This window comes from Dromiciops gliroides, chromosome 2 (genome assembly GCF_019393635.1).
Source record: "Dromiciops gliroides isolate mDroGli1 chromosome 2, mDroGli1.pri, whole genome shotgun sequence".
NCBI classification, from domain to species: Eukaryota; Metazoa; Chordata; class Mammalia; order Microbiotheria; family Microbiotheriidae; genus Dromiciops; species Dromiciops gliroides.
Window position 1 is genome coordinate 242,934,540 of NC_057862.1, and position 20,027 is coordinate 242,954,566.

The following is a 20,027-nucleotide window of genomic DNA, read 5'->3' on the forward strand; positions in this document are numbered from 1 at the left end:
CTTCCTGCGCCCCCATAGACCAAGCTAATTTGCTAGCCAGGGCTGCAGCTGGTTGGGGAGGGGGGGGTGCTCGAGCAGCTTGTGCCTCAGCACAGGCTAGCCGGGATCTTTCGGATAGCTCCGCTCAGGTTGGAGGGAGCTGGGGGCTTTTTTTTCCCCCAGCTGTCTGACTTGGCGTCTTGCACAGCCCACAGGGCTTTCTGGCTCAGCTGAAGCAGAGGGGGAGGGGAAGAGACCCTGAAGGCCTAAGGCTTTCTAATCTCAGCCTAAAGGTAGGGTCCCCAAATCAAAATAAATTTCCACAAGATAAAAGGGTAAGAAACTAGGTGGCAAAGTAGTCAGTATACGATATTATTTCTTGGGGGGGGGGGGGTCACAGAAAACTTTCCTGATGGGTCACAGGTCATTAGAGGTGTAAAGGAGTTCAAAGATGATGAGATTTAGAGCTAGAAGGGACCTTAGAGATCACCTAGTTCTAGTATAACCCTCTCATTTTTATAGATAAGGGATCTGAAAGCCACAAAGGTTAAGTAATTTGTCAAAGGTCTCATAGGCAGGGAGTGGGAGAGATGGGCTGAAATCCAGGTTTCTTGAATCTTAGTCTTTAGATAGTCTTTAGATAAGCCTTAATGCTAACATGAATCTGACCTAGATGATCGTTGTATATTGGCCAGGTGACTAAAGGGAAGAAACTTCTCATGTGAAAGGGCCTATATACTATATGTTTTAAGTTCAAAGAGAGAGATCCATAATACCTTGGTAATCAGCCCAACTTCCAGGAGCTACAACTGTCATATACAAAGAGGAGAAAATTCTTTGAAATACCCATGGCTAAGGCATAAAGCAGTGAAGTAAATTGAGCACATTTCTGGAACACTGGTACAAAATACTAGGAATGTGGGACTGTGACAAGTTTTGTTACAGATGCAGAAATTAAATAATTTTCTATTTAGATAATCTGTTGGCCATCAAATATCTCAAAGCCATTTTTCCCTTCAAGGAATTCTTGAATATCAGTGCTTCTTCACACTCAAGAAAAAGAAAGAAATTATGTCTATCATTTATTATTTGTTGCTAGCTCTAAGAAAAGTTCAAGTCTTCTATGATCTGGTAATGACTGTTCTGTCCTACCCCAGAGATAAAGGAATTTCATCAGTGTGAAATGATGCATTTATAATTAGGTTGCAAAACTTTAAAATTGTTTTAACATGACAAAATACATGTATTATTAATTATATTGAGTAAAATAAAGCATCACCTTGAAATTAACCTTTTAAAAAAGTCAGCTAACAATTTGGGGGCAATTTTATGTTTTTGCTTGTTTTTTTGTGTGAGGCAATTGGGGTTAAGTGACTTGCCCGGGGTCACGCAGCTAGTAAGTGTCAAGTGTCTGAAGCCGTATTTGAACTCAGGTCCTCCTGAATCCAAGGCCAGTGCTTTATCCACAGCACCACCTAGCTGCCCCCTAATTTTATGTTTTTAAAACAATGATTAGAGATATATTTTATGTGTATGGCCCGTGTACTTGATGAAAGCCCAGTTCCATTAACACCAGTATCAGTTTCAGTTATGGAGAAGGTCATGATTATGCAAATGGGAACCACAGGCACTTTCTGAAAAGTCTGGTTTGTTGTGACACGAGTTTGGGTGGAGTACCTAAATAAGGCAGATGGATGTGTGTGAAGTTGGTTTATCCCTCAGCATGTTTGAGGACACCAAGTGGATGAAAATTCAGAGGGAGTTCAAGAGAGCAAGTGGGTACAAATTAAGCAAATTGATTTGGCAAAATTTATGTGTACTAGAATGTTAAGACTGCAGCTTCTGCACAGGCTCTGACTAAGACTTTCCTCATTCTATGTGGGAATATCACAGCTGCCAGAGGCTTGATTCATCAACAGCTGCTTAAACACTTACAATAAGTCTAACTCATGATATTGTGAATGTGTGTGGTGACTCTATTTCAGTAATCCTTCAGTACTTTCAAGAGATTTAACCTTATCACATCTCTGTCAGAAAAGTATCATTCTCTCCAGATGATACAATTAAGAAATTGAGGCACAGATTCAGAAGAGGAATTCCAACAAAGGTGATTATAAAGTGTATTCTATTTTTTCCACTGATTTCCAACATAAATTTTTTTATTGTATTCTTTTTTGTTTGTTTGTTTGTTTGTGGGGTTTTTTGGGGGTTTTTTGGTTTTTTTGCGGGGCAATGGGGGTTAAGTGACTTGCCCAGGGTCACACAGCTAGTAAGTGTTAAGTGTCTGAGGCCGGATTTGAACTCAGGTCCTCCTGAATCCAGGGCCAGTACTTTATCCACTATGCCACCTAGCTGCCCCCATTTTATTGTATTCTTATGAGTAAAAACCTTCCAATAGACTGGCTCAAAAACATGCCAAGGAAAAGGTAAAGCTAATGACCAGCCCCCTAGCTGTTGGGCAGTACAATACATTAGCAGTTACTTATTCTTTAAGTCTCCCTTCATCATCTCCATGTGAAATTATTTCTCCTTCTCCTGGATTCATCCATCCATCCATCCACCCATTCACCAGAAATTTATCATACAATGTAAGGCTCTGGGCTAAGCACTTTGGGGCATACAAAGAATATGACTGAGAAAGTTTCTCATCTTGAGAAGCTCTATGGCCTAGTGTTATAACATTTATTATCCATACCATACATGATACTTACATATTGGCTTGTATGTGTGTACATTTAAAGGCTTTAGAAAAAGGCTAGGTAAAAAGATAACTTAAAAATTCTATGTCAAAAGACAGGCCAAGAGATAGGAAGCTCCCAAACATGAAATTCTGATGGCAAAGAGAAAAACAATTCTGATGTGGAGGAAAAGTGAAGTCATCCAAAGAGACGCCTTGAGTTTCTTCCAAAAGACTTAATTCCAAAACCATGTACAGAAGATGGAGGCAGGAATAAGTAATGGAGGAATAATGCAAAAGCATGGCATGATTTTATATGCACAGTGTCAAAAGTGCTAAAACTCAGAATGAGTTGAGGCTGGAGAGGAAAGCTAAAAAGAAAAAAGGGGCTATTTTTCAATATGGCTAAGAAAAGAAAATCACAGAAGAGATAAGATGACTTCTTGGGGTACAATGGAGATAATGAAGAGAAAGAAGACTTAGTCAACTCTTATTTTACTTTTGTTTTCTCTATTCAGAAGAATAAAATTTGGAAAGTAAAAGACAAAATAAAAAGCAAATAGGGAATTGATACTCTTGGATAAAGAGAGTTGTTGTTTGTCCTTTGGTCTTGAAGAGGACCATGACGTTAGGGTAATGTCATGACTTGCAGTGAATTGGATTTAAGTGAGGGGAGGTTGTGCAAGGTCACCAACCTCACTCTCTCTTCCAGAGCAATCTGGGTCCAGTAGCAAGATATATATCAGGATGACTGGAGGTGGTCCTGGATGTTAAGGTAATTGGGATTAAGTGGCTTCCCCAGGGTCACACAGCTAGTAAATATCTGAAGTGAAATTTGAACTCAAGTCCTCCCAACTTCAGGGCCAGTGCTCTATCCACTGCACACCCTAGCTGTTGAAGACTATATATATTATAACTAGCAAACCTAAGATTTGAACTCAGACCCTGTGACTCCCAGTTAACATTCTGTACTGTGCTGTACTTCTAGCAAGACAGAGTACCTGGGCCAGAGCCTGGGCCCAACTACCTTTTCTGCATTGTTTCCTTTCCTGAGTAGGTGACTGAGCAGCAACCTTGAGGAGGATGTGTCCAGGTTTATGTATTTTAGAGGCAGAGAGAGCCTGTGCTCATTGAATGAAATTGACTGGTTACAAGGGTAATTTCTTCTTTGGAGAAGATGGCCACAAATAAGAAATGGAGACCAGTTCTCTGACCTGGCTTGCCAAGAGACATGGATTTTGAGGGAGTCAGAGCACAGCCAAGGTAAAATGTGAAATGCCTAGTCAGCAGCCCTGTAAACTGCTTCATGCTCATTAGAATGTAAACTCATTGTGAGTAGGGTTCATGTCCTTTATACTTGTAACCCCAGCACCCATTGATGAGAGTCAAGTTATTACTTCCTGAATTCTGTTTTAACTTATTCTGTCAATTTATGCTGAGTCATATGTTCACCAGAAATAAAATATATATTGCCTACCTGATTCATACTGTACACTAAGTACTTTTCTCACTTCTTTTAGAGAAACCCTAGAATTGAGGCTAAGCCTAAGCTTTGAATAACTGTAGCTGGGGGCACTGTGATGGCAGGGTTTAATAGGCCAAAGAACATGAGAAAAGGGAGCCTGCCCTCCCACGCCTTTATTAGGGTCCAAGGCTCCCCCCAGAACTGGATCCAGGACTAGACTGCATGCCTGGGTCCAGAACACAGGGTTCATTTGAAAGGGAGTAGGTGTAATGACTAAAGCCTGTTGGGCCTAGCAGTGTTTTCTTATTGTTACATGTCCTTGGTAATTTTTCTTCTTGAAACTGTGGTTCTGTATTTTCAGTGGGAATTTGAATAATATTTTAATTCTTCCTACTTTTTTTTCCCTACTTCTTTTTTGCAGGGCAGTGAGGGTTAAGTGACTTGCCCAGGGTCACACAGCTAGTGTCAAGTGCCTGAGGCTGGATTTGAACTCAGGTCTTCCTGAATCCAAGGCCAGTGCTTTATCCACTGCGCCACCTAGCTGCCCCTTCTTCCTACTTTTCAACAGCAGAATTCTCAATATTATAGCTGTATACCTAGACTACAAAAAATGGAATTTTTATTTTTCTGGATTTTAATTTTTATGCTTTTATGTTAATTTATTATGTTAATTCCTTTACAAGCCTTGTGTTTAAAGTGGAAAAAATAGTTAAACATTTTTGTTCATTTTAGGAAAAACTACAGATTATTAGTTTTCTTCTAATTTTAAATTGGTTACTTATTACATTTCTTTTTTTCATAATTTAATTCCCTCTTGATACATATTTGTATTTCCTGTTACATTATTCTACTTTCTTCTCTCTCACTGAAGTTATCAGTTGGACTGTTTGCTTATTTGCTTTGAATACTATTTCTATTTTTGGATTTCATTTATTTAGGAGTTGTTTTGCTTCCTTTCCCTTCCTGGCTTTCACTCTGCTTGATAGACTGTACCTCTATATTGCATTTACAATATGAATGGCTGTTATTTGATAACGTTAAAGTAACCATTTTTAGTAACTGTCTATCAGTGTGGTAAAAGAATACTGCTGCTGTTATTACTTAAAATTTGTAAATGTGCTTCATATTTATCATGTCAATTGTCTCAGAACATTTCCCTTGATTCAGTATAGTATGACTGGTTGAATGTAGGCATTACGGATCAATACTGTGAACATATGAGTTTGGCAGTTGGAGAATTATTCATTAATCTTAACATCTTATGAATATTAACATCTGTCAGAGATTACTCATATTTAGGGGTAGATGTTGCATTCACTGAAATATTATAAAAGTGTGAAGGGTGGAATACAAGAGTTGGCGGACTTTTTGGTCCAGGGACATGGGTCTACCTGCTGTTCCTCAGACTAGATACACACTCTCCTGATTCCAGGCATTTTCTCTACCTGTCCCTCATGCCTGGAACTCTCTCCCTCTTCATTTCCACTTCTTGGTTTTCCCACATTCCTTCAACTTTCAGTTAAAGTTCCATCTTCTTAAAAAAAAAAATCTTTCCTGATCCTTCTTAATCTTAGTCCCTTCCCTATGAGATAATCTCCAATTTATCCTGCATACATCTGGTTTGTACAAAGCTGTTTGCTTTCTCTCCCATTAGACTGTGAGCTCCTTAAGAGAAAGATCATTTATTTATTTGTTTGTTTGTTGCCTTTCTTTATATCCCCAGTGCTTAACACAGTACAGGACACATAGCAGGTACTTAATAAATGCTTGCTGAACTGACTTGACTTGAAGAATGGGCAGTGGACAAGAATAGGAACTCTACTGAGGTTATAGGCCATCACAAAAAAAGCTGTATGTGAGAGTGCTTTTTAGGTATATATGAGTACTCTTCCTTTTTCTTTGATCTTTTTGGGATATAGACCTAGTAATGGTACTGCTGGGTCAAAAGGCATACCTACTTTTTTTCTTTCTTTCTTTCTTTTTTTTTTTTGTGGGGCAACGAGGGTTAAGTGCAATAGCAGAAGGGCAAGGAATGCAGTTATTTTAAAGCACATAAAGCCTTTCAGAGCTTGTTGGACAGAGAGATGTGAACAAGCTTTCAAAGACTCAGTCCACTGCCTCACACATGCTCTTAGCGGTGGCTTATGTGGATCCAAGCAAGACTTTTGCCCTATATGCCAATGCCAGCTTGGAAGGCTTAGGAGAAATTCTCTACTAAGAAAGTCATGGTCATGAGAAAGCAGCTGAATGTAAAAGCAGAGGCTTTACTGATGAGAAGACTTGTTAGCCCAAACACAAGCTGGAATGCTTGGCTCTGAAGTAGGTTGTCAATGATAAGACTCATATTCTGATCAGTGCCAAGTTGGATGTGGCTTGCCAGAGCTGGGTAGCAACACTAGCCAAATACAAACTCAGTATGACTGCCGGAGAAGACTAATAGGAATGAAGTTGCCCTGTCCATGAGGACACAGAACAATGAAGCTGTGATGCTACAGAAAGGAGTGAAAGCTACATATGATACTCAAGGAGATGGATTACAGGCAAATGGCAATACAGAGGACAGTATGGGACTCCCACCAGACAGCATGCCAAGAGAGTATACAAACTTCATTCAAAGGTCTGTAGGATCGGGGGCAGCTAGGTGGTGCAGTGGATAAAGCACCGGCCCTGGATTCAGGAGGACCTGAGTTCAAATCCGGCCTCAGACACTTGACACTTACTAGCTGTGTGACCCTGGGCAAGTAACTTAACCCTCATTGCCTGGGGGTGGGGGTGGGGGTGGGGGGCGGGGAGGACTGTAGGATCTAGAGTTGGAAGGAATTTTAGAGCCCACCTAGTCCAAACACTTCATTTTACAGATAAGGAAACTGAGGCCCAGAGAAATTAAGTGATTTATCCAAGGTAATATAGGTAGCCAGTAGGAGTGGTGAGATCTCAACCCAGCTCCTCTGACTCTAGAGCCAGTCACAGGGGAAGAGAACAGTCTGATTAACATCTGTGGGAAGATACAAGCCAAGAAACAAGGTGGCAATGCCACGGGATTCCCCTGAAGGCACCTTATTGCTGAGATAATGGCAGAAATTATGAACGGTGCAATAGAGCACCAGACTAGGATATTCCTAATTCCCCAAACAGTATAAAGAAGTAGCTATAAAAGCACAGAATGAAAAGGAAAAGGGAAAGGGAATAAGCACTTATATAACACCTACTATGTGCCAGACACTGTGTTACGCACTTTACAAATCTTATCTCATTTGAGACTCACAACAATCCTGAGAGGTAGGATTTTACTATCTCCATTTATAGTTGAGGAAACTGAGGTAGACAGAGGTTAAGTCACTTGCCCAGGATCACACAGCTTGTCAATGTCTGAAGCCAAATCTGAGCTCAGGTTTTCCTGACTCCAGGCCCAGGGCTCTATCCACTGTGCCACCTAGCTTCCTCCTATGGGTCAAGAAAGGATCCTAGAGTTAATAAGAATAGGTTTTACTGGCCTAATATGGCTACAAGTGTCATCAAGAAGTGTGAGATTTTAGCTGCTCTTGTGGTACCAAAGAATTGGAAATTGAGGGGATGCCCACCAATTGGGGAATGGCTAAACAAGTTGTGGTATGTGAATGCAATAGAATACTATTGTGCTGTAAGAAATAATAAGCAGATGGATTTCAGAAAAACCCAGAAAGACTTACATGAATTGACGCTGAGTGAAATGAGCAGAACCAAGGGAACATTGTACACAGTATCAACAACACTGTGTGATGATCAATTGTGATAGACTTAACTCTTCTCAGCAATACAATGATTTGAGACAATGCCAAGATTTACGGTGGAAAATGCTTTCTACATCCAGAAAATGAACTGTGGAATCTGAATGCAGATCAAAGCATACTATTTTCACTTTTGTTGCTGATTTTTTGTTACCGTTTATGTTTATTCATCTGTTTTTTCTTTTCTTTTTGTTCTGATCCTTCTCTTACAACACGACTAATGTGGAAATGTGTTTAACATGATTGTAATGTATAATCTATATCAGATTGTTTGCTGGCCTCAGGAGGGGGGAGGGAAGGGAGGGTGGGAGAACAATTTTGAACTAAAAAAAAAACACTTCACATGTAATTGTAAAAAAATTTAAATAAAATAATTTTTAAAAAAAGAAGTGTGAGACTTGTGCTTATTGTATATAAAGAAAGTACTACCAACTAGTGCTACATATTTATCAAACATAAGCACTAGTAAACCTTTTAAAACTGTCTACATTCATTTCCTATCTCTGGAAGGAGATAGGAAGAGCATAAGGCATATATTGATGGTAGCCATGCACTTTACAAGGTTTGCAAAGGCAACATTATTGTTCAGTCATTCAGTTGTATCTGACTTTTAATGATGCTGCAGACCATAGAATGCCAATGCTGTCCATGGATTTTTTTTGGCAAAGATACTTGGAGTGGTTTACCATTTCCTTCTCCAGGGGATCAAAGCAACCCAGAAGTTACAAGACTTGCTCAGAATCACACAACTAGTAAGTGCCTGAGGTCAGATTTGAACTCAGGTCTTCCTGATTCCAGGCCAAGCCCTTTATCTACTAAGCCACCTAGCTACTTCTTGTAAAGGCATACCTGACCACAAAACAGACAACTTCCAAAAGTGGGTAAAGAAGTATCTCTCAGGGGGCAGCTGGGTGGTGCAGTGGATAAAGCACCGGCCCTGAATTCAGGAGGATCTGAGTTCAAATCTGGCCTCAGACACTTAACACTTACTAGCTGTGTGACCCTGGGCAAGTCACTTAACCCTCGCTTCCCTGCCAAAAAAAGAAAAAAAAAAAGAAGTATCTCTCAGTGTGCAAATTTCCTATCAGGATAATTCAAACTAAGGCCAAGATAATTAGAGTACACTACTCAAGATGTTAACTTTGCTTGGCATCAAATAGTCTGGAACAACACCATACCAACCTTAAGAGCACCTCCAACTTGAAGAGTTCAAATGAATACTGACAAACATATTAGAGGCAATAAGAGTAGAATAAAAATTTCAGTTGAGCCAACATGGTGCTCTCCTGGAACATCTGTACAATTCCACCATGAATAATGCCACTGGCATTACACTCTACCTGCTGATGTTTGGGCATGTGCCAAGGCTTCCTACTGACTTGTTTTTTGAAGTCTGAGTAATGGAGAAACTGAAGATATTCACAACCAAGCACATCTCTCAACTAAGAGAAAATCTAAATGAAGCTTACCACCTAGTATCAGCCCAGAAGAATACCTACAGAAAATAGTGGTACAATGCCTGAGTTTATTGTCAAGACCTTCAATAAGGTGAGAATTTTACTGAGCAATCAAGGTGTCCATAGGACACACAAATTATCTAACTGATGGAAAGCTACTCTATACCTAGTTGTGGAGAGCCTGGACAACTTGCAAAATCTCTCCAAAGACTGGAATGGACCCTTCAAAGATAATCTATGACAGCCACATATTGACTATAGGTGAATGAGCCGGATTTCATGAATAGACACTTACCTTGGCAGATGCTAAACAAAACTGACTCTACTACTAGGGCCAAGACTTCCTAACCCAGACAACAGCTAATACACAGACATTTCATGAGAAGATTGGAACAGCCCTCTGCCAAACTGGTCCCCTTCTCCCACGGATGAGTTCTTTCCATGACCTCCATTTTGGGGATAGGTCTAAGCCACTTTATTCCCCTTCAAGCAATGTTTCCAACTCTCTGGACTTGTCCAATAACCTTCTATTCCCCAACTCCCACCTCTTCAGTTCTCTTTTTTTTCCCCCCTAATTAGAATGTAAAGTCCTTGAGGGCAAAGATTATCTTTTTTTTTGTCTTTTATTTGTATTCCCACCAATTAGCATATAATAAACACAATAAATGCTTGTTGCTTTGCTTATCTCAACCAATACTTGATTCTATATTGTGTCTTTTTATGTATTGTCAATATTTATTTGTTGTAAATAGCACCTGGGACACCCAAATTAATCATATTTGTTCTATTATATGTTGATGTTCATGCTGATGCTGTACTCTATAATTACACATGTCAGGTATACTGCAGCTGATTTGCAAGGAACTACAAAATCTCAAACCCCAGGGATAAACATAGTGGGCTTTTGAGATGGGATCTGGCTGCATGGATTCATGGGGAATGTAGCTTGAAGGAGAGGGAGTTGATTTCTTGTTACTCTAGAAGAGACTCAGGGACTCTCACAGGAGTGGTGCTCAATGACAAGCATAGGAATTTGGAGGCTTGTGGCAGAAGTGTCATAGAGCTTTGAGAAGATCACCAGGGCAGCTGGAGCCTTCATCCTACCAGTGCAGGTGGTACAGCTATACCTAGAGTATGGGGAGTATTTGATCTTTGGTGAACATTCTCCTAGCTGAGAATCTAGGTGGCCAAGGAAGCCATTTTGTTCCTACTCCCATTTCTGTATGAGGACAGATATATAATCCAGACTTTCTTTTTCTTTAAAGTAGTTTTATTGGGGGCAGCTAGGTGGTGCAGTGGATAGAGCACCGGCCCTGGAGTCAGGAGTACCTGGGTTCAAATCCGGCCTCAGACACTTAACACTTACTAGCTGTGTGACCCTGGGCAAGTCACTTAACCCCAATTGCCTCACAAAAAATAAATAAATAAAATAAAGTAGTTTTATTTGTTGATAAAGTAGTGCTTTTAAAATCTAGCTCACTGTAAATAAAATCCGACATATTTTCATTGCATTTGATTCACCTGTGTTCTTAATTGCAAATGAGTATTTAAGGAAAAGTGTTGAGTTCTGGTATGCAGAGAGTCAGAAAGGACCAAGGATTTAGACCTGGTCCAAAAGTGCCAGGTTTTCTCCTCACTGGGAGGCAAATGAAGAGAGAATCATAAAGTTTTGATTGATTGGTTTTGAATCCCAAGAACCAAAGAAAGAACCAAACTGGATCTGGGGTTTTCCTTTGGCCTCCCTCCAGCTAAACCAACTTAGAATACTTTTTTTGTTGTCTGGGATAAAGGCTGAACTATTGGGTCACCTGGGTTCATTCAGCCTTTCCTCCCAACCCAAACACATGTGCAAAGAAAAAATCTCTGCAGGAGTGGAGTCAAAGGTGGAAACCAGGGAACAAGAACTGTCCTATGGAAAGGGAAAACATGTGGCTATTCCTGGCTAGTAACATCTACATTCCAAAGGTGGGGGGTAAGAAGGAAGGAGATTTTTTTCTCCCTTTCACCATCAAATTCAAAACCAGACAACTATAATGTCACATAAATATTCTATGGACTTCAGCCTGGGTTTTTTCCATTCCTACTCAAAGAGATGGGATCTCTCCTTTCCTGAAGTAACTCAGACCAAAACCATCTGAAGACCAAGAAGGAAAGGCAGGCATATGACCAAATTTGCTACCAACTTGTTTTGGCAGCAATTGCCTCCTTGACTTTTTCCTTTGCCCAGGCAGAAGAAATCTGGCTGGGATTTAGAACAGAGCTAAATGTGCAAATGCAAAATCCAATATCTTCATTAACTGGTAATCAATACACTTAGGTATTAGTAAAGTGTGTCTGTATCTTCAGTAATCAGACATCAAAAGACCTCTGCATTTAAAGAGGCACTGCATGATCAAAAAACTGTACCCAGAAAAAAAAAAAAAGAAGAAGAAGAGGTTTTGCTGGAAGGAAAATAGGCCCAAGGGAGTGGGCACAGTCTAAGTTTAGCCATAATAGGCAGCAGACACTCCCTGATGCTGGCTAGAAAGGACAGTCAAAAACAGGCCATTAGCCCTTCTAAATAAACATTATACTCTACCTCATATTCAGATTCCAATGACACCTTATTCCTTTTCAGTTTTTCTTCAAGTTCAGGATCAATCTGTGGGCAAACAGAGAAGGAACCACATGAGTTATTTAAGCCTGAAAGGACTGATTTTATTTTGTAAAAGTTAAGAGGAGGTGATTGTTCTAGGGGTAAGAGTGGAGAGAGCTTGAGGTGGGATGCTGTGTGCTATATAATTTTGTCCCTTTCCAGTCTGATCTATTATTACCCTCCAGGTAAACAAATAATGCGATCCCAGCAGGTTTTGGGGTTTTTTTTAGAATGAAAGCATAAAGCATACTTTTATAAGAAAATCACCTCTATCATAGCCACTGTGATGTGGTAGAAGCTTATTTGTGCACAGTACTACCAAATGTGAAGAAAAAGGGAAATCTATTTTTTTAATTTATTTTTTAAAATATAATGAATTTGATAACCACAACACACTGATCATTTCCATATACATTGAAGAAAAGAAAAAGATTGTACCTGAATCTAAATTTCTATTACTTAGAGCTTGTTTTTCTTTAAGTAAATAACAAATATGATAAGGTAGTTCCACAACTGTTTTATTTGTATCTTTCTGACCTTCCTTCTGCTCTCTTCTGTGTATTTTAAAAATATTTCATTGCTGGAATTTGCTTCTTTTGGGGGGGTTTTTTGTGTCCTCACTATCACTACTCCTCCCCTCATAATAATTAAAGCTCTCTCTTATAACATATATGCATAGTCAACCAAATCAATCCACACACACACACACACACACACACTGTGTCTGAGGATGCACCTCTCATTCTTTATCTCTAGGTGATTACCTCTATGTCATGGGAAGTATGATTTCATCATTGGACTTCCGAAGTTTTGGTTTGCTCAGAATTCGTGTATCTTTCAAAGTCGTTTTCCATAATAATGTTGGGATTACTGTAGAAATTGTTATCCTGATTCCGTTCACTTCATTTTTTATCACAAAAGTATTTTATTATTTTCTAGTTACATGTAGAGATAGTTTTCAACATTTGTTTTTATAAGATTTCTTGTTCCAAATCTTTCTCCCTCCCTCCCTTCCCTCCCCAAGACACCAAGCAATCTGATGTACATTATATATCTACAATCACATTAAACATATTTCTGCATTAATCATGTCATGAAAGAAGAATCAGAACAAAAGGGAAAAACTTCAAAAAAGAAAAAAAAAGTAGAAACAGTATGGTTCAATCTGCATCTAGATTCCACAGTTCTTTTTTCTTGATGTGGAGGGCATTTTCCATTGTGAGTCCTTTAGAATTATCTTGGACCATTGTATTGATAAGAAGAGTTAAGTCTATCACAGTTGATCATCACACAATGTTGTTGATACTGTATACAATGGTCTCCTGGTTTTGCTCATCTCAGTCAGCATCAGTTCATGTAAGTCTTTCCAGGTTTCTCTTAAATCTGCCTACTCATCATTTCTTATAGCACAATAGTATTCCATTACATTCATATACCACAACTTGTTTAGCCATTCCCCAATTGATGGGCATCCCCTCAATTTCCAATTCTTTGCCGCCACAAAAAGAGCAGCTATAAATATTTTTGTACATGTGGGTCCTTTTCCCTTTTTTATGATCTCTTTGGGATAAAGACCTAATAGTGGTATTGCTGGGTCAAAAGGTATGCACAGCTTTCCCAAATTGTTCTCACTTCATTTTGCATCAATTAACACAAGATAGCTGAGGTTTTTCTAAATTTCTCCATATTTCTTATACTGTAATAGGGGCAGCTACGTGGCACAGTGGATAGAGCACTGGCCCTGGAGTCAAGAGGATCTGTGATCAAATCTCATTTCAAACATTTGCTAACTGTGGGACCCTGGGTTGGTCACTTAACTCCAATTGCCTTAAGTATGTGGGGCCATCTTCAGTCATCCTGACGTGTTGTTTAAAATCTAAATTGTGGGTTCTAATCTGCCCCCCCTGTGAGTCTTGGGGGGAAGCTGGCTAAAATCACTGATAAATTCAACAAGAGTTTAGGCTTTTAAAGATTTATTAAAATATATATTATAAGTTAGTGAAGAGAGAGAGAGATTGAGAACAGATTCCTTATAGCATGGAAATCCTAGCTTAGATCTAATTCGGTATAGCCAGAGAGAAAGAAAGCAATTTCCTTTCCTAGCAGCCCACGTGAAATCTCTCACCACCACGCCAGTGTCCAAATGACTAAGAGACAGCCCCCCCCCCCAAACTCAATAGATCCAAAATAAGACTCATCTTAGCTCAGCATTGTGCCTGAAACTTAGTGGACACTATTTAAAGGCTCCTTTCCTTCCCCTTTTCTTCCTTTTTTTTCCCTTTCCCCTCAAACTGTCCCTACTTCCAAACTTCCCTATCATTGTCAAGAGCACCACCATTCTCCCAGTCACTCAGGCTTACAACCTCAGCATGTATTCTTCAGGTGAACTCACTCCATATAGTCAATCTGTCACCCAAGTCTTCTTGTTTCTACCTTCATATCTCTTTGACCTATCCTCTTCCCTCTAACTCAAAAAGCTGCCACCCTGGCAAAGGCCCCCCTCATCTGATGCCTGGACTATTGGAATAACCTGATTGTATAAACTCTTCTCATATATCTGAATTATGAGAAAGAACAAATTCCTCAGTCTTCTCCCTCATCTCTTTCCTAAGGCATTCCTTTTTCCTTTCCTTTTCCTTCCTCTCTTAAAGCCATCAAAATAGAACAAAACTGCTACCACTCTCTCTCTCCCACAAGCCTTGTATTTTTCTATCTTAATTTCCTGTGACCCTTGGAAAAAAACAGTTTTGAAAGAACACATGTCTCTTCTCACCCATTATAATGTGTGATAGGAACAATATCCATCCTAAGGCCCTATCTCACAAAAACTAGACTAGTTTTTCCTTAAAACATAGTGAAACTCGGTATCATCAACATTATGTGTTGATCAACTGTGATAGACTTGATTCTTCTCAGCAATACAATGGTACAAGATAGTTCCAAAGGACTCATGATGGAAAATGCTCTCCAAATCCAGAAAAAAAAAAAAAAGAACCGTGGAATATGGATGCAGATTGAACCATACTATTTCTTTTGTTTTTGGTGCTGTTGTTTTTCTTTTTTGAGGTTTTTCCTTTTTGCTCTGATCCTTCTTTCACAGCATGACTAATGCAGAAATATGTTTAATGTGATTGTACATATATAACCTATATCAGATTACTTGCTGTTTTGGGGAGGGGAGAGGGAGAAAATTTTGAAACTAGAAATCTTATAAAAACAAATGTTGAAAACTTTCTCTACATGTAACTGGAAAACAATAAAATACTTTTATAATTAAAAAAAAAAACCATAGTGAAACTGCCCTCAGATTTCATCAGCCTAGTGGAGCAAGGTGCAGATCATGTATATAGCTTCCCAGATAACTAAAACAGCACACAGTTAAGTCAGGAGCTCCTTCCTCAGCTTTCTACCTGGCATTGAGAACACAAAGGTAGGGAAGATATGCCAGTTTCATTTCTTTGCTCAGTATCTTTTTCCTACTATGTCTAAGTAAACCTTTTAATAACTGTTAGATGGTCTACAAGTATCTCATTTCATTCTAATTCTCAAACTAAAGCACCATACTGGCCTAAATCAGGCCAGGCTTACATCACTTGGTAAATTAGCAAACTAGGATCAGAGTGGCCTTGCCAAAGTTAGGGAGGTTAGAACCTAAACTTGGGTCCTAAATTGAAACTCAGGGATTATCTCAGGATTGGACTGAAAGAACTGCTTGGGACTTTTTGGGAGGGCACTGGGAACTGCATCAGGTAGTCTTTGTTAGGAGTCTTTGGTGCAAAAGACTAAGGAAAGCACTTGAAAGGACAATTCTTGATCCTCCCCCAAGAACCCAGACACCCATCCAGAATTGGTGATATGAACAAATGTGCCTGAGCTCATTTGGAATTATGCAAATAAAATTACTAAAATGTCCATACCCTTTAATTCAGGGATTCTCACAAAGGAATGCAACCCAAGGAGTTCAATGACAAATGGAAAGGCTTCATATGCATTAAAATATTTATAGCAGTATATTTTTTGTGATAACAAATAGATGGAAACAAAGCAGATGCTGCCTACCAATTGGGGGAATGGAGAATATTGATGACTAGAGAATCATGGGAAGATGTGCATGAACTACTGCAGAATAAATTAATAAGAGCCAAGAAAACAATGTATACAATGTCCACAACACTGTAAATGGAAAGAACAACCATCATAAAACAATCCAAAGTGAACATTAAAAAAAATGCAAAGACTAAGCATAAGCCGGAAGAAGAGATATGAGACGATACCTCCCCCTCCTACTCCTTAGCAGAGGTGGGAATTACAAGAGTGTGGAGCACTGTATACATTGTCAAGTTATTTCAAGGTATTTTTCAGTTTTACTGATTTTTTTTTACTTGTTTATTTCTTTTTTTAAAAATTCTCTTTTATATAGGATGGCTCTCTGGGAGATGAAAGAGGGATGGATATTATGAGAAATTTAGGCAATGTAAAAACAAAAGATATCAACAAAATTATTGTTATTATCATTATTATTATTATTATATTTTTGTGGGGCAATGAGGGTTAAGTGACTTGCCCAGGGTCACACAGCTAGTAAGTATCAAGTATCTGAGGCCAAATTTGAACTCAGGTCCTCCTGAATCTAGGGCCAGTGCTTTATCCACTGCACCATCAGCTGCCCCAATAAAATGTTTTTAAAACATTATTATTCTGTAAAAAAAAAAAAATTATGACTATCATGAATATGGAGAAGTATAGGAAAACTTCTATGAACTGAAGCAAAGTAATGTAAGCAGAGTCGTGGAAGTAATATAAATAATAACTACAATAATACAAATGGAAAGAACAAACTGTAAATGAAATAAAATTGAATGCTGTGAAATTATGCTTGGCCCCAAAGAAAAGATATAGAAGATGTCTCCTTCATCTTCTTTACCCAACTGTGGGGGTGGAAATGGGGGTCCATACATAAGGATAATTGCCTATTGGGTTTTTTCAGTGTTCATTGGTTTTCAGCATTTTTTTTCCTTTTAAAAAAGTAATTTGTTATATGAGATGGTTCTCTAAAAAAGAGGGTAGAGGGACTGGTTGCCAAGGGAAATGAAGGCAAAATAAAAACAAAAGATGGTGATAAAAATCTATTTTGTGGAGGGGGGAGCTGTATCAATTTTAAAAATTTAAAAGAAGAGAGAGCTTTCTTTCCTTCCTCTCCCTCTCCCTCTCCCTCTCATAAATTGTAATTCTTTTATTTCCAACTTCCAATGAGGAGTAGATTACAGAGAGCCCTGTAGAATGGGGCCTAGGGCAAGGCCCATCATAGGAGGCAGCAATATTGGTACCCATGGCAGCCTCAGCCACAGGGGGCAATATTCAGAGTCCATTACTGGTTGTCCTTCACAGGAGGGCTTGGCTCAGCAAAGCAGAGAAGAACTCAGACTCCAGCAGTGTCAGGGACTACAGCGGTACTCAGCCTGAGTACAAAGTGGGTAATGGCAGTGCCCACAGGATAGTGTTCTACCAGGCACAGGGAGCAGGGCTTAGGGCCCAAATGCTGTAGCACCTACAACAGTACTCAAGCCTTGGCAAAGAGAAACAGTAACAATGTCTTAGAACATAGGTCCAGTGCTTAGCCCTGGCATAGCTAAGAGTGTATGTGTAATGAAGGACTGTTCAGGGGGATGGGGATAGGAAGGTGGGGTAGGAGTGAAAATCACTTGATCCCTGCACAAGTCATGGCAAAGCCTCCAAACTGAAGGGGTCTATCAGACTGGCCTGAATTCCTGAAATCATCAGATTGGTTTGAAAAAAGCCCAGTGTACAAAAGAATATAACTATACAGAATGTAACCCTTCTGAGTGATCAAAAATACTTGGCTTTCTAGGTTTCTCTTTGAGTACTGTGTGTGCAATGCAAAGCACTGTTCAGCTTTGATCTATTCATCTTTGACTCAGAAGTTCTGGATTTTAATTTTGATATTCCCATGTTATTCAATTTCAGGTTCTTTCAGGAGGTAACTGCTGCAATCCATTTCACTCTGCCCTCTGGATCTAGGTAATTCTTGCTTTCTTGAAATATGATATCCAGTTCTGGGGGACTTAGTGGGAGGTGGGGATGGGGCAAGTGAGTTGGTCATAGTTTTTAGAGAGTTAGATTCTTAATTATCCCTCCTTGACCTGTTTTCCAGGTCAGTTGTTTTTGCTAGTAAAGATCTTAACATTTTCTTTTCTTTTTTTCAATCTTTTGACTTGGTTCTAGTATTTCCTATTGTCACCTACTGTCACTGAGTTCTGTTTGATCCAATCTATTTTTCAAGGAATCTGCCTCATGGATAAGGCTTTCTACCTTCTCTTCTAAGCTATTTATTCTGCTTCCAGTGTTATTTTTCCTATTGATCTCTTATTTCACTGATAATCTGATTTTTTTTTAATCTCTTGTTTTACTTCTTTCAATAACTCTTAGCATCCTTAGCATCTGCACTGGCCATGCCAAGTGCAGAAGCTCTCCGTACTTATAGATTTTATTTCTTCTAGGTTTGCCTCTTGGGATTCTTTCAACCCAAAGTATTTCTTCATTGTGTTCAACATTTTCTTCAGTTTACTCCTATCTTTTAGCCTCTGCTCCTATTTTGAAACTATTTGCCAGGGCCAGGCTCTATTTCCTCTTACACACTTGGATACAGTGGTTAGGATCTATCTGCTTCTGTCCCAGATTTTTATTTCCAGGACTTTCATTCACCACTGAGTTCCACCTCACCTAGTATGTTTGAGCTCAGAGCACCAGAAAGCTTTAAGACTCACAGAGCATTCCTGGTAAGAGCAGCACAAGCCTCCAGCCTCCAGGGAACAACCCCTAGCAAAGTGATACTGACTTCAGGCCCCACTGGAGCATCTCTGGTCTTAATACTACAGGATTCAGGTCTCCTGGTGCTTCTTTAATCAGTGTCACAGAGGTCACCCTGGAGCATCTTTGTTCAGGAAAACAGTCAAGTTTCAAGATTGTTTACTTAAGCTCATTTTGAATTCCTCAGCAAGCTCACCTTCCCTTTGCTCACATGCTTGTTGCTGTCTTTTTGTGTAGTCCTGAACTGGGTGGAGGTAACCCTGTTGAGATGATGAGATGTCTACATATTCACTAGCCATACCACCCTACTTGAGTCTTATTTTTTTCTTAAAAAGTAAAGGTCCGGGGCGGCCAGGTGGCGCAGTGCATAGAGCACCAGCCCTGGAGTCAAGAGTACCTGAGTTCAAATCCGGCCTCAGACACTTAATACTTACTAGCTGTACTAGTACTAGCTGTGTGACCCTGGGCAAGTCACTTAACCCCAACTGCCTCACTTTAAAAAAAAAAAGGAAAGGTCCCCCTGCCCATGTTTAATTTATGAAACAAACTATTTGCAGAGTTTTAAAGAATACATTGTTAGATTTTTAGTTTCTTTTTAAAATACCCTTGCAGATTCTGCTTTGTTACTTTGTCATTAAATAGCTAAATTCCACAGAAACAGCTGGAGTTTAAAATCTTTGGATTTCTAGGCACCTATGTTGTTCAATGGACAGAGAAGACAAGTTCAAAGCCTGCTTCAGACATTTGCTGTATGTACAACCCTGCTTCCTCAACCATAAAATAATTAAACTAATGTAGGTAAAGTGCTCTGTAAACCTTCAAGTTCTATATAAATGCTAGTTGTTATTAGCTATTATTTCTTAATTATCAATTGATCTTCTTAGAACTTTGATGAGATATATGTGAGAGAGATGGCCTCCTCTATGAACTTCCATGTCACATGCTGTTTTTCTATGGAATAAATATTTTTCAGGCTCTTTTCTCACTCAAGGGTATCAAGCACTGACAGCAGTGATATCTGCCCTCTTGAGATCCAACATGGGTCTCTAGATTGTTTTCAAAGAAAGCTATATTCATCCCGCTCAGCTCTGCTCAGGCTGTCTAAATCCTTGGTCTCAATTACAGAGCCACTTGAAAAATCCTACTTTCATTTAAATGGTAACTCTCATACTGAATTAATGTTCTTTCTCTCTTTAAAACTATTAACACGTATATAGCC

General features: G+C 39.3%; 1 protein-coding gene across 2 annotated transcripts in view; it reads right to left on the reverse strand.

Moving 5' to 3' along the window:
• LOC122740857 (cytochrome c oxidase assembly protein COX16 homolog, mitochondrial) overlaps positions 1–20,027 on the reverse strand; it is a 106,414-nt gene that overhangs the window by 22,795 nt on the left and 63,592 nt on the right. For both annotated transcript variants that reach the window (XR_006354777.1, XM_043983653.1), the window contains one exon: positions 11,924–11,986. Coding sequence is in view for 1 of the 2 variants with exons in the window: in XM_043983653.1 (XP_043839588.1) it covers positions 11,924–11,986 (63 nt within the window). In the remaining variant the exon portion in view is untranslated. The remainder of the gene's footprint in view (positions 1–11,923; positions 11,987–20,027) is intronic.